This window comes from Pleurodeles waltl, chromosome 3_1, assembly GCF_031143425.1.
Source record: "Pleurodeles waltl isolate 20211129_DDA chromosome 3_1, aPleWal1.hap1.20221129, whole genome shotgun sequence".
In the NCBI taxonomy this organism is placed as follows: domain Eukaryota; kingdom Metazoa; phylum Chordata; class Amphibia; order Caudata; family Salamandridae; genus Pleurodeles; species Pleurodeles waltl.
In genome coordinates, this window is record NC_090440.1 from 579,969,332 (window position 1) to 579,983,802 (window position 14,471).

The following is a 14,471-nucleotide window of genomic DNA, read 5'->3' on the forward strand; positions in this document are numbered from 1 at the left end:
CTGACTAGGCGTAGCAGCCTGTCCATCAGTTAAAAGTTCAGCAAAATAACCTTGAACATCTTCCGTCAACTTTGGGAGTACCAACTTAGCAGAGTCCATTAGAGCATCCAGGTAACAACCCAGCTAACATGTAGTTTACTACAAGACGAAAATACATTTTTTGCTGACTGTTCCATTCTCTTTGATTCTCAGCAGGTGATGTGGGAAACAACCTAGGTGTGAACTTGGAAGAATACAAGGCTTGCACAACCAAACTCTTAAGTGTTGAATGTGAGGTCAAAAACAGGGAATCTCCCAGAGCCAGCTTGTACCATCTTTCAATTGACCATGACACAGTAGTAGACGACATAGATTTCTGCCAGATATCCAGAATAGGTTTGGTCAATGATTCATTAAAAGGTAATAATGGCTCAGAAGTATATGAAGATGAATGCAAGACTTCTGTTAAGAGATGTGACTTAAGTTCAGTGGTGGGTAGGAGCAATGCCATTATTTCTACTCAGGATACCCGTTGGTGGTGACAGCTCCCATTAAGGAGAAGTATCTAGCCCACTTACCATATCCAGTCCCTCAAAATCAAGGTCCATCATAATTATTCCCCCCCTTCAATATCATCTCTACCCAAAGCATACTGTTCTTCCTCTAAAAGACTCTGAACTTCTCTCCTAGATCTCTGCTTCAACACCAGCGTCAGTGACATCAGCAACGGCGACACCAACAAGGTGCCAAGGAATCCAACATTGGTGCCAGAGACTTAAGACTTGGAACCTTGGATCGAAGGGACCGATGATGCTGGAGTCGAATGACACAACGTCGCCGGCACTTCAGCCGATGCCATGGAAGGCCCAGCAGGCGCTGCCGCTGAGAAATTTTGTTCAATCAGCAAAGTCAACTGTCTCAGTGCTGGATGAGCCCATCGCACTTGAGGCATTGGTACAAACGGCAACAATGGGCTTCGTTGGTACGACGCCGGGAATCCACACAGGGAGTAAGATAGCGGACCCACAGGCGCATCGGATGGAGTCAATGCCCTGTTAAAGATACCATACATTGCATTCACAAAACTCGAGGGATCCATCCCTGGAGTTAGAAACACCGGATAACTGTTTCTGTGAAGGAGGAGCAGGGATTACTGGAGGCTCATGCTGTACCTCAGACTCAGGAAGCAGCGAAGTTGGAACCGGAGTTGGACTCGGAGGCGACGCTGGTATGGCCTCTGGAGAGGGAGAAGGAGATAACTCAAATTTTTCTTGTCTCAATCTCTTTGGAAAACCCGACTTCGGAGATTCATCCCTCCAAGAATGGTGTTAAGAAGAGTGACGCCGCTTCTTCTTGTGCTTCCTTTTTGATGATTTAGAAGAGTGGGGCATCGGCGACTTTGATTGAGGCCATGACTTCCGATGACTTCTTTTTTCTTGCCTGGCTTTGGCCATAAACACCTTCGCCTCTCACTTCTTCAGCGCCTTTGGATTCATCTTTGACATGACGCACAGGTCTTGAAGTCGTGATCAGAACTTATGCACCAAAGACAAGCGTCATGTGGGTCAGTAATGGACATCTGAATATGACCCTCACATTCCCTGCACAGTTTAAAGCCGACTTCCTAAGAGGAGACAGCTCTTCCTACAAAGTATCGAATTAGAAACTAAGAAGTCTACAATGTAACTTGAAGAGCTACCAGAAAAAACACTGCACGTCGAAGGTGCAGGAAAAATGGGAAACATCAGCATGCCAATAGTGGCTTCTTATAGTTCTAATGACATCAGATGGAGTCGCAAGCGGAGTTGTGGTTTTGTGACATCCTCGTCTACGTGGAAGAGCTATGAAGAAAAGTTTCAGTGGAATGCTGGTGCATGGGGATATATTCAAAAGGTGAGGAACCCACAAGTAGATGTATCCATCAGAAACGCACGTTTATGTAATTTGATGCAGTATTAAAGATTTACAGCGGCCAAGTAAGTACCTGCATTTCTAATCATACTCGGATATACTGCTCTACATTGTTTTACATTGCGGTCAGTATCAGATACATAATTTAGCCTTGACAGATCAAAATTAACCTGCCCCGGCATCTAATCAAATCCAATGAAAAGTAGTTAATGCAACATCACCATTTCAATACTGTCCCTTTGTGTTCACATTTCACTGTGAAGATTGCAATTCTATTTTAAAATACCTGGGTGAGGTCTTGAAAACGGTCCATCTTTAGCTTGCGTGACACCAAAACATAGGAACACCAAAATACTGGCAACAATGCCTCTGAAAAGTAAAATGAAACTCTATTAGGTGCAGGAGTTGCTCTATGCGTCTCTTAGATGGAACAGACAATATCTAACTATACCAGTTTACAAAAGTTTTCTTTTCATACTTCTTTGGGGCAGGCTATCAGAAATCCACCATAAGGATATTTCCAAATGATTCAGAAACATCTACAAGGCAACTGTTTGAAGGCAGTCTGAACATAAATAACTACTACATAAATGAAACAAGCATTGGCAAGGCCAACAGAAATGGCTAAATGAAATTCATTCTTAATCAATTATCATGCTTGTGCTTGTTGGCAGTGTGGATGAGAGGGTGAATGTAATGGGTCTATAAGTGATTGCATGCATGGCTGGAAGGATTGGATAAATGAACAAGGGTGTTAATGTGCACATGTAAACAGGTTAATTTCATTTTAATTTGATTCAGCTGTAAAGAGCACAAAACGTAACTATAACCATCAATGTGAAAGACAATGGTGCCCCAAAAGACAAAGTGGCTGTGCTTAGCCAAACAAAAAAAAAAAAGAATCTGGTAGGGAAAAAGCTTGTGGGGAAATCAGCTTTCAGAGACACATCAAATATGTTTACCCATAGACAGATAGATAGATCTTTAAGGTGACACAGAAGATTAGTAAAGCAGGTGACACGCTGCCAAAGGAAGATAGTTGTAGACCCTAGGAACAAGAAGGGTGAAAAAGCTAAAACAGTGGGTGAGACGGTGGGGGCAGTGAGTGTGGATAAACCAGCCTAAGTTCTGAGGTTGAGCCAGTGAGTTAAAAGGGGGTTTTAGAGCTAGACAATGGAGGAAAGACGGGGGAGTACTAGATCTTGAACACATTTACAAAAACACAACAAAAATGGAAAAGAACGTGGCAAGACAGCAGTAGACAATGGAGAGATACAAAATTAGGAGAGACTAGCATTAGGGGAAACATTGAAAGAAAATAAGGAATGCAGAGCTCCAGACTGATTTTAAGGGCAAGGGCAAATAGGCGGAAATAGCAATCTATAAGCATGGCAGGACCAAGAGACAGAAATATGCAAAGAAACCGAAAGACTAAAATCAAAGATGACACAATTTTTACAGGCAGGGAAAGAGACTGGAAGGAGGAAGATAGAGAAGCGTTGCAAAGAGGATTAAAGAAAGGCAGTGGGGAAGAGAGAATGTAATGATTAGACATATTCAATAGAAGTGCATCGAAAGACTTCCAGGAGGTAATGGCCGAAAGACAGGAGGCGATGTCACCATGAATAAAAGGAATAGAAAGAGAAGAGCTCAGTATCATGAAAAGAGAGGAGATAAAGAAAGCAAAAGGAAGTGAGGATCCTTTAGAGAGTAGATGATAGAGGACAGAAAAAAAGCCAAGGACCAAGCCCTGATATATATGGAATCAAAGAGAAGGGGAAGAAGAGTTATTACAGAAGCACAATAGGTTAAGTCACCTTATGGCAGAAATCACAGTTGAAAATGTAGTATTATTAATATGGTAAGAATTATCAATATCTTTCCAGTGCACGTATTACACCAGGGCTGAGCATAATTGTGCTAGTAATGCCCAGAAGACAATGATCAAGATGATTATCTCATGGAGTCTGACCTTTGCATAGAATATCCATGACAAAAAGCACACTAGACCACACAAACAATGATCCCAGAGGCAGATTTTAAGCAATACAATGGAGAGAACTGTCTAGAGACATATAGAGTGCACAATTTGCAGTGCAGACATTCTTCTCATAGATGTTTAGAATAACAAATATGGCACACAGAGATACAGCAGTCAAAACACCCAGCAGTACTCTGAAACTTTGCATTTAATTTTTTTAAGAGTAGGTAATGACCCATGGGACCACTGCCTGCTCTTAAAATTTATTATTTACATTCCTAAAGGGGAAGGGGTCCCATGGGGATGCTTTCCCCTTTGCGAACGGGTTACCACCAGTTTTAAACTGGAGGTAAGTATTAGTGTTTTGTGACTGGAATTTGGTTGCAAAACAGTAATCAATACCTTACCAATGCGGTATTTGGAAGGGATGCCCTAAAAACGCCCCATAGAAATACAGAATCACAAATGCAAAATGTAATTCAGTAACAAGTTAAGGAATCGCATTTTGTTCATTTAAAAAAAAAAAAAAAAAAAAAAAAGTTTTCCAGTTGCTAATGGCTCGATTCTGTGAATCTCTTTGAATTTGACTATTTAGGGGAGAGACTCAACGACTCAAGGATGGACTGCACAGACTGAGATAAGCTCATTGACTATAAAGCAAAGAGCTGGGACTATTATAAGGATTGCTAATTGGCCCTCTTCATATCCTGTCTCACTGGCACTGGAGATTTATAAGGCGCAAGTATGCGGGGCAGCTTTGTATGGGGCAAAATCGTGAGACTTGTAAGCTCAACGTACTTGAGAGAATTGAAAACTGTTTTATTAAATCTTTGTTTAGACTTGTAACCAGTGTACCACTACTTCCACTATAGCTAGTTTAAAATCTATTTTATATTAGATTAGGTTATGGACAAGAGAGACAAAGGCACCCTATAAGGATTGTCTTATGAGATATTGGCTAACCGCTTGTTGCACACAATTCCCTGTCTATCTCATATAAAAGCTTATGAATTTCTGCTCTCATTTTTATATCACACTAATCAAATGTTTATCATAAGAATTTCACTATTCAAAAATTGAGAAAATAAATGTTAGAAAAGTACAGTTATTATTTAACTTCAAATATTACAAATCTTGAAAGTCTGTTTATACAATACTACTTTTCTTCACTTTTTATACCCATTATTATATTCCTTGAACATATATTCCCTTACTATGTGTTTACATGTCTATTACTCTAGTCCTACTGTACTAGAGAACAATTAAATAACATCTATAAACTAAAATTCAAATAAGTAAATTAAAGTAAAAAAAGAAAATACTAATTGAATAAATAAAAAGAAAAATGTACATATATATGTAAATAAAATGATAAATACAAATATAAATGTACTCTCCTGTAAGCTTTACTTTGTCTACCCATCATCATATGTCATGTCTCGATCAATCTATCCTACAGCCCCACTCTGACTCATCCCAAACTCATTCTACTACTTTCATCTCCAAAATAACCCTGCCTAAGCTCTTCCCTCCTCTTCCACATCTAGCTCACCCAAACCTCAGTTTACTACCATGATCACCCAAACAACCCTACTAAATTCTCCCTCAGTTATCTCACCTTTGACTCATCCAAACCCCCTCTTAGTACTAGGATCTCCCTAACCCTTTCCACAGACTCTTCCCTCCTCCATCTCTCCTTTACTCATCCCAAGCCTCATCCTATTACTATAATCTCCAAGTTGACACTTTTGGATTCTTCCATCCTCTATCCCTCCATTACTCTAGTCAATCCAATTAAACTCACATATCCTCTGCTCAAATTAACTCATAATAATACTAAAACTGTAGACCTATTTCCCTATACTAATCCACCATTAATTCCTCTTGGGTTCCGGAGTAGCCAAAAAGCGCTTTGACACCTCGTCAGGGGTAGTAAGCGCTATATAAATACTATTACAATACAATACAATATCCCAGCAAAGGAGTACTTGCAGAATTGTGTGTGTGAAAAGTCAGGAAGTGTTTTGCCTAGTTTTCAGGAATCAGTTTCTCTCAAAAGGCATTATGCTAAGACCTGGAAGAGCTCCCTCTCATTGCAATGAGGAAAGAACAAGGTTTGTAGTAACCATTTGCTTAGGTTGAACACTGCATTCCAGACACAGTGTAAGTTAGACTGCTACAACCTCTTTCCACCAACACCTCTGCTCCACAGGACTCCTACTGACACACATCTCACAAATACACAGAACCAGATCAGGAGGACATGTGTTATCTTAAATCACTCCTAAAGGGTGGGATGGCCTTCTAGTCCACATCAGAACCTCTTCCGCAAGAAGCTAAAGACCTGGCTTTTCACTTAACCAACTTATCGTAGGCAGGACTAGGGGCACAACAACCTGCACAGCACCAGGATACTCTTGCAGCTGATAGTGCACTTTACAAAAACACATTACATAACATAGAGATGGAAAAAAGGCCCATGTCTCGTGTGCTCTGTGTGGTATTCTATAGTCTAGACCAGTTGTTGAGAAATTCGGGCAGAGTTGTTTCCCAAAACGTTGCGGAGAAAACATTGGCCTTTTGTTTTTACCAGTAGCCCTTGAACACTGATGTGAGCACCATGAAAGAAAGTGGTCCGCAGCATTCGTGCTATACAAGTACCACATACATGCAAATATCCATGCATACATACATACTTAAGTATATTCCACAGATATTTGTCTGCTTCGGTGATAGTGAGACTTTGCACTGCACCTCAGGTTGAGACTTCCTTATCACAACAACTTGTGTGTTGTAGTTCTGGAATAGTCCTCTAAAGACGTCCATGAGCTCTATGGACTCTACTCCCCTCCCCCCAGAGTTACTAGTCACACAGTTGGTTGAAGTAATACTTTCTGTACTTTACCATTTCTATAATCAGATTCTCTAACAGTTTGACGTTTTATTCTGTGCTTATGACTTGACTCATAAGGCCTTCTTTCATAGCACATTTTACATAGACAACCAGTTCCTTACTGATATAGGCATGTTGCCATAGGCGCTCTCTGGTGCAAATTTTATTAACACACCCGGAACAAAGTCAATAAAATCTGATAGTCCATGTTGCAAATCCTGCGCAGAGTGAAAAATCTGAAGAAGGAGAAATGTCCATAAATGGGTGCATACCAAATCTGGGTGAAATGTAGAAAATCTACATTCTAGAGGTCTAAATCAATGAACAACTTTTATAGTTTAGGATATTTCAGAAAACACCTGTGATGGAGCTGGGCCATGGGTACGTTCTAGTGAGTACTGAGTTGATTCAGATTTTTGCAGTTTTGTTATGGTACCTATTTCTGCTGCCTCCATCAGCAAAGTTATTTCCCACAGCTCAGTGATGGAAAAAAAGTAAGTGGCGACTGGCTAGAGGACATCTTATCAGCCAAAGGATTATCAACCTTTGCTGGATTTGAAGGCTTAAACATCCCATCCGGAACGGTGGTGTTATGCTCCTAACCAAGTTTCTTACACACTGCATGTCTCAACCCTTCAGTTCTTCACACTCCAGGGAGCGCAGTGGTGTGCTTATGACTTACCACAAATACTGATGTCAGGACAATGTGCTGCAGGTCTAAACGCTCATGAGGTCCCAAATTAATTTTTAATGCCAAACACAAATGCAAGACCTATTCCACTGCAAATGCTTATTAATGAATGTATTTGAGTTCCAACTCGCTTAGATCTGGCTAGCACTGTAAAGCATTTTGCGATTCAAAGTTAAATGTTTTTAGAATATTTTTATATGTTTTTACAGTGTAGCTTTATGGTTTTGAGAAATGAAATAAAAGTCGATTGGTAATTGTCAAATAATCAAAACAAATGTGAATAAACATGGGTCAGATTAATAAAGGGGGCATAAATAGAAGACGTTATGAGGGGAAGGGAGCAAAGCAACAGAAAAATGAAGATTTTTACAGTACACTGTAAAATCTTATTGGAGATTATATATAATGAAAAAACAAAATACAGTGAGGAATATGCTATTTATTATAACAATAAAACAAATCTAAAATACATAACAATTTTTATCTTGCAAAGTTCTAATTAAATCTCTAAATTAGGTCTTCTACCACGTCCAAACAATAGTATAAGTTGATCACTCACAACATAGTTTTATTCACACCACGAGCTAAACTCGCCAAGCTACGTGCATCATCATCATACTATAATTACTACAAGCTGTTGTATGCGTTGTTAGAAAAACTGACATTTAACATAGTAGAAGTGACAGTATATTAAAGAGTAGCAGCACTGCATGTACAAGGAGCAAGTTTGCACCCCCTTAACGTACCACTGCAAAACTTTCCACCTCTGCCAACTCTAACAATAAAGTGGCAACTTACTCTGCAACACGCACATAAAAAATACAATAAATAAATAAATATATATATATATATATATATATATATATATATATATATATATATATATTCACTCAAAAAGCCAAAGGTTACAGGGACACTATTGCTAGGTTCTGAATTTACTCGCACAAAACAACACAAATTCAGCAGTTAGAGTTATTCTAAGGTAACTATAGATCGCGCCCCCGCCATGCACAGTTTTTTCTTCAATAATTTATCTTCTAATTGATATTTTTATTGAGGTTATAAAAGTTGTCATGAGTGCTGTAATATATGGGGTAATTAGCAGTGCATGGCGAAGGAACGAGTTCTAGTTATTGTAGGAAAATGGCTCCCTGATGCAGTTACCCCCAACTTGTTGCCTGATATTGATGCTGACTTGACTGAGAAGTGTGCTGGGACCCTGCTAACCAGGCTCTAGCACCAGTGTTCTTCACTTAAAAATGTACCATTGTTCCACAATTGGCACATCCCTGGCACACAGATAAGTCCCTTGTAAAAGGTACCAGTGGTACCAAGGGCTCTGTGACCAGGGAAGGTCCCTAAGGGCTGCAGCATGTGTAGTGCCACCCTAAGGGACCCCTCACCTAACACATGCACACTGCCATAGCAGATTGTGTGTGTTGGTGGGGCGAAAAAGGCAAAGTCGACATGCCATCCCCCTCAGGATGCCATGCACACAAAATACTGCCTGTGGCACAGGTAAGTCACCCCTCTAGCAGGCCTAACATCCCTAAGGCAGGGTGCACTATACCACAGGTGAGGGCATAGCTGCATGAGCAATATGCCTCCAGTGTCTAAGTCCATTCTTAGACATTGTAAGTACAGTTGTGGCCATATTAAGTATATGGTCTGTGAGTTTGTCAAAAAAGAACTCCACAGTTCCATAATGGCAACACTGAATACTGGGAAGTTTGATATCAAACTTCTCGGAATAATAAACCCACACTGATGCCAGTGTTGGATTTATTTCTAAGATGCCCTCTGTGTGCATTTTGAAGATGTCCCCTGTAATTTACCCAATCCTTCAGTGCAGGACTGACTGGTCAGTGCCAGCCTGCCACCGAGACGAGTTTCTGCCCCCCTGGGGTGAGAGCCTTTGTGCTCTCTGAGGACAGAAACAAAGCCCGCACTGTGTGGAGGTGCTTCTCACCTCCCCCTGCAGGAACTCTAGCACCTGGCGGTGAGCCTCAAAGGCTCATGCCTTTTGTTACAGCACCCCAGGGCATCCCAGCTAGTGGAGATGCCCGCCCCTCTGGCCACTGCCCCCACTTTTGGCGGCAAGGCTGGAGGAGATAATGAGAAAAACAAGGAGGAGTCAGCCACCAGTCAGGACAGCCCCTAAGGTGTCTTGAGCTGAGATGACCCCTGCCTTTAGAAATCCTCCATCTTGAGTTTGGAGGAGTCCCCCAATAGGATTAGGGATGTGCCCCACTCCTCAGGGAGGAGGTACAAAGAGGGTGTAGCCACCCTCCAGGACAGTAGCCACTGGCTACTGCCCTCCTGACCTAAACACACCCCTAAATTTAGTATTTAGGGGTGACCCTGAACCCAGGAAATCAGATTCCTGCAACCTACAACATGAAGGACTGCTGACCTAAAAGCCCTGCAGAGACGACAGACAACAACTTCTTTGGCCACAGCCCTACCAGCCTGTCTCCAGACTCAAAAAACCTGCACAGCGACACATCTGACAGGGCCCAGTGACCTCTGAAGCCTCAGAGGACTGCCCTGAAATCCAAAGGACCAAGAAACTCCCGAGAACAGTGGCACTCTTCACCTACAGCAACATTTTTGCAACTTTCCAACAACTTTCAAAGACCTCACTCTTCCCGCCTGAAGCGTGAGACTTCACACTCTGTACCAGACACCCCCGGCTCGAGCTCCAGAGAACCAACACTACAGGGAGGACTACCAGGTGACTGCGACCTCGTGAGTAACCAGAGACAACCCCTCTGAACCCCATTCAGCGACGCATGCAGAGAGAATCCAGAGGCGCCCCCCCGACCGCAACTGCCTGTAACAAGGAACCCGACGCATGGACCAAGCACTGCACCCACAGCCCCCAGGACCAGAAGGAACCGAACTCCAGGGCAGGAGTGACCCCCTCAGGCGACCCTCTGACTAGCCCAGTCGGTGGCTGGCCCGCGAAGCCCCCCGGTGCCCTGCCTGCACCACTAGAGTGACCCCCCGGGTCCCTCCATTGATTTCTATTACAAACCAGGCACCTGCTTTGCACACTGCACCCGGCTTCCCCGTGCCGCTGAGGGTGTGTTTTGTGTGCCTACTTGTGTCCCCCCCCCCCCCCCCCAAGTGCTCTACAAAACACCCCTGGTCCGCCCTCCAAAGACGCAGGTACTTACCTGCTGGCAGACTGGAACCGGAGCACCCCTGTTCTTCATAGGCCCTTTATGTGTTTTGGGCCCTCCTTTGACCTCTGCACCTGACCGGCCCGGTGTTGCTGGTGCGGTAACTTTGGGGTGCCTTGAAACCCCAACGGTGGGCTGCCTATGCCCAGGAACTTGAACTTGTAAGTGCCTCACTTACCTGAAAAACTAACCAATACTTACCTCCCCCTGGAACTGTTGATTTTTGCACTGTGTCCACTTTTAAAATAGCTTATTGCCATTTTAACTAAAACTGTGTATATTACTGCTCTAATTCAAAGTTCCTTACTTACCTATGTTGAGTACCTTGCATTTCATGTATTTACTTCAGATCTTGAAACTTGTGGTTCTAACATAAATGAAGAAAATATATTTTTCTATATAAAAACCATTGGCCTGGAGTTAAGTCTTTGAGTGTGTGTTCCTCATTTATTGCCTGTGTGTACAACAAATGCTTTACACTAACCTCTGATAAGCCTACTACTCTACCACACCACCACAAAATAGAGCATTAGAATTAGCTAATTTTGCCACTATCTTACCTCTAAGGGTAATCCTTGGATTCTGTGCAAACTAACTCTTACTTTGAGATAGTATATACAGAACCAACTTCATACAGTTACCTCAAACTGCAAGTTATAGTTACATGAAATAACCATAACTGCGGAATTTCTATGGTTTTATGCAAGTCAATTCAGAACCTAACTATAATGCCCCTGTAACCTTCGTTTTTTCAGTGCATTTCTATATATATTTTTTTTTAACGTAAAGTAGTTTTCATTATTATATGTTAATTCAACTACCGCCATGCATAGCTTTTGGCTGTGCACAGCAGGGGTTGGCCGCAGGGTCTGACCTACGGCTAGTCCCTCCAGCCAACCCCCCCCCCCCCCCCCCCAAACCACCCAAACCCATGCTGCACACAGCCTTTGTCCTGGGGCACTTGCTACATTTACATTTAAAAGTGCTTCCTGTTGAAGTTTAATTTCTGTGAAATGTGCATCTAGGCCATAAATGGCCTAGGCTTTTAATAACTTTTTTTTGGGGGAGGCTTGGGAGGAGGGGGGCGTGTGGTGCCGATTTTAGCCCCCGGTCACTAATCCTGGGTGCCCCACAGGGTACCCAGTGTGTGCTGGGGACTGTGGGGGCCGCGGAAGGTGTCAGTTTTCAGGGCAGGAATAAGCCTAGGAGGAGAGCCCCTGTGCACCCATTCCTGTATTTTAAAGATGCCCCAGGACCTGGCCCACACAGGGGCTTTGCTGATACTGCAGATGTTTTTTTTACCAGTTTTTACAGCAAATTTGTGATATTGCAAATTTGAACTAAACCTTTTTTTTTCATTTTTTTTTTTTTTTTTCTTTTTAGCCCTAGCGGGTGTCCCTCTGGGACCCTAGCACCAGAGCTAAGGGATCAGAGTGTCCCTACCCTGGCCTCTTTTACTCTTTTTTCACTTAATCATCCAACGGGGGTGTTGGGTCTCTGCTTCAGCCAAGTCCCTAATTATTTATTTATTTTTTTTATGTGGGGGTTGGCTCAAGGCCTGCAGCCAACCCCCAGCCGGACACGCCCGGTGGCTGGATTAATTTATAGTAATGGAGATGTGTTTTAAAAAAAAAAAAAAAAACATAGAAAGTCACTGAAAAGACCAAAGGTTACCGAAACTTTATAGTTAGGAAACAGATTTAAAAAAAAAACAAAAAAAACAAAAAAAAAAAAACTTAAGAAGTTCACTTAAAAAAAAAATAACAAAGGTTACAGAGACGTTATAGTTAGTTTCTGAATTTACTCGCACAAAACCAGAGAAATTCAGTGGTTATAGTTGGTTATTTCAAGTAGCTATAATTCGTGGCCTAAAGTAATTATAACCCCGCAATGCCCAGTTTTTTCTTCAATAATTTGAATTCTAATTATTCACAGGTGTTTTTCTGAATGTTATAAAAGTTGCCATGAGTGCTGTAATATCTGGGGCAATTACCAGTGCACGGTGAGGATGCACATTTTAGTTACCTTAGGCCGCAACTAAATACAGAACCTAACTATAACGTCCCTGTAACCTTTGTACATTCGTGGCATGTTGTGCTGCAGATTCACATGCTGTGCACTGTTCCTGCCATCTAGTATTGGACTCGGAGTGTTACAAGTTGTTTTTCTTCGAAGAAGTCTTTTCGAGTCACGGGACCGAGTGACTCCTCCCTTTCGGCTCCATGGCGCATGGGCGTCGACTCCATCTTAGATTGTTTTCCCCGCAGAGGGTGAGGTAGGAGTTGTTAAAGTAAGGATACTAGAGGTGCCCATGCAATGGAGTAAATGTGTATGTACATAGCGTATTAAAGTAAGAATTATTTACAGATTTACAATTTCAATGAAACTAAAACAGCTGCGGGCTCACGGGGAGGTGGGAGGGCGCATGTGAATCTGCAACAACATGCCACGAACAAATGTACACTGGGTAAGTGACATTTTCCGTTCGATGGCATGTGTAGCTGCAGATACACATGCTGTGCATAGACTACAAAGCAGTAATCTCCCCAAATGCAGTGGTTAGCCTGTAGAAGTTGAAGTTGTCTGAAATAATGTTCTTAGTACAGCCTGTCCTACTGTGGCTTGTTGTGCTGCTAACACAGCTACACAATAATGCTTAGTAAATGTATGAGGTGTAGACCAATTGGCTGCCTTACAAATTTCTGTCATTGGTATATTACCAAGAAAAGCCATTGTGGTGCCTTTGTTTCTAGTGGAGTGTGTCCTTGGAGTAATGGGTAATTTTCTTTTAACTTTAAGGTAACAGGTTTGTATGCATTTGACAATCCATCTGGCAATGCCCTGTTTGGATATGGGGTTACCTGCATGTGGTTTTTGGAAAGCTACGAACAATTGTTTTGTTTTTCAAAATTGTTTTGTTCTGTCAGTGTAATACATTAGCGTTCTTTTTATGTCTAACTATGTAATGCCCTTTCTGCTACTGAGTCTGGCTGTGGGAAGAAGACTGGGAGTTCTACCGTTTTGTTTAAATGAAACTGTGATATGACTTTTAGTAAGAATTGTGGGTTTGTACGGAGAACCACCTTATGTTTATGTATTTGTATAAAGGGTTCTTGAATAGTAAACGCCTGTATTTCGCTAACTCTTCTAAGTGAAGTGATGGCTATTAGAAAGGCTACTTTCCAAGTTAAAAATTGGATTTGACAAGAATGCATAGGTTCAAATAGTGGGCCCACGAGTCGTGTTAACACAATATTAAGATTCCACGAAGGCACTGGTGGTGTCCTTGGGGGTATGATTCTTTTTAGTCCTTCCATAAAGGCTTTATTAACTGGGATTCTAAAAAGCGATTTTGTATGTTTAATCTGCAGATAAGCAGATATTGCAGTGAGATGTATTTTAATGGAAGAGAAGGCTAGATTGGACTTTTGTAAGTGTAGTAAGTAACTTACAATGTTTTGTGCGGTGGTGTCTAGTGACGTAATCTGATTAGCCTGGCAGTAAAAAACAAATCTGTTCCATTTGTTAGCGTAACAATGTCTGGTTGTGGGTTTTCTTGCTTGTTTAATGAACTCCATACATTCTTCAGAAAGGTTTAGATATCCAAATTCTAAGACTTCAGGAGCCAGATTGCTAGGTTGAGTGATGCTGGATCTGTTGTTTGTGTTGTGTTAACAGATCTGGTCTGTTTGGTAGTTTGATGTTGGGTACCACAGATAGGTCCAACAGTGTGGTGTACCACAGTTGGCGAGCCCAGGTTGGTGCTATAAGTATTAGTTTGAGTTTGTTTTGACTCAGTTTGTTGACCATATAAGGAATGAGCGGGAGAGG

At 41.9% G+C, this 14,471-nt stretch overlaps 1 protein-coding gene across 1 annotated transcript in view; it reads right to left on the reverse strand.

Moving 5' to 3' along the window:
* Nucleotides 1–14,471, reverse strand: part of PTDSS2 (phosphatidylserine synthase 2) — a 298,247-nt gene that overhangs the window by 244,228 nt on the left and 39,548 nt on the right. The window contains exon 3 of the mRNA XM_069223022.1: nt 2,177–2,259. Within this exon, the coding sequence (XP_069079123.1) occupies nt 2,177–2,259 (83 nt within the window). The remainder of the gene's footprint in view (nt 1–2,176; nt 2,260–14,471) is intronic.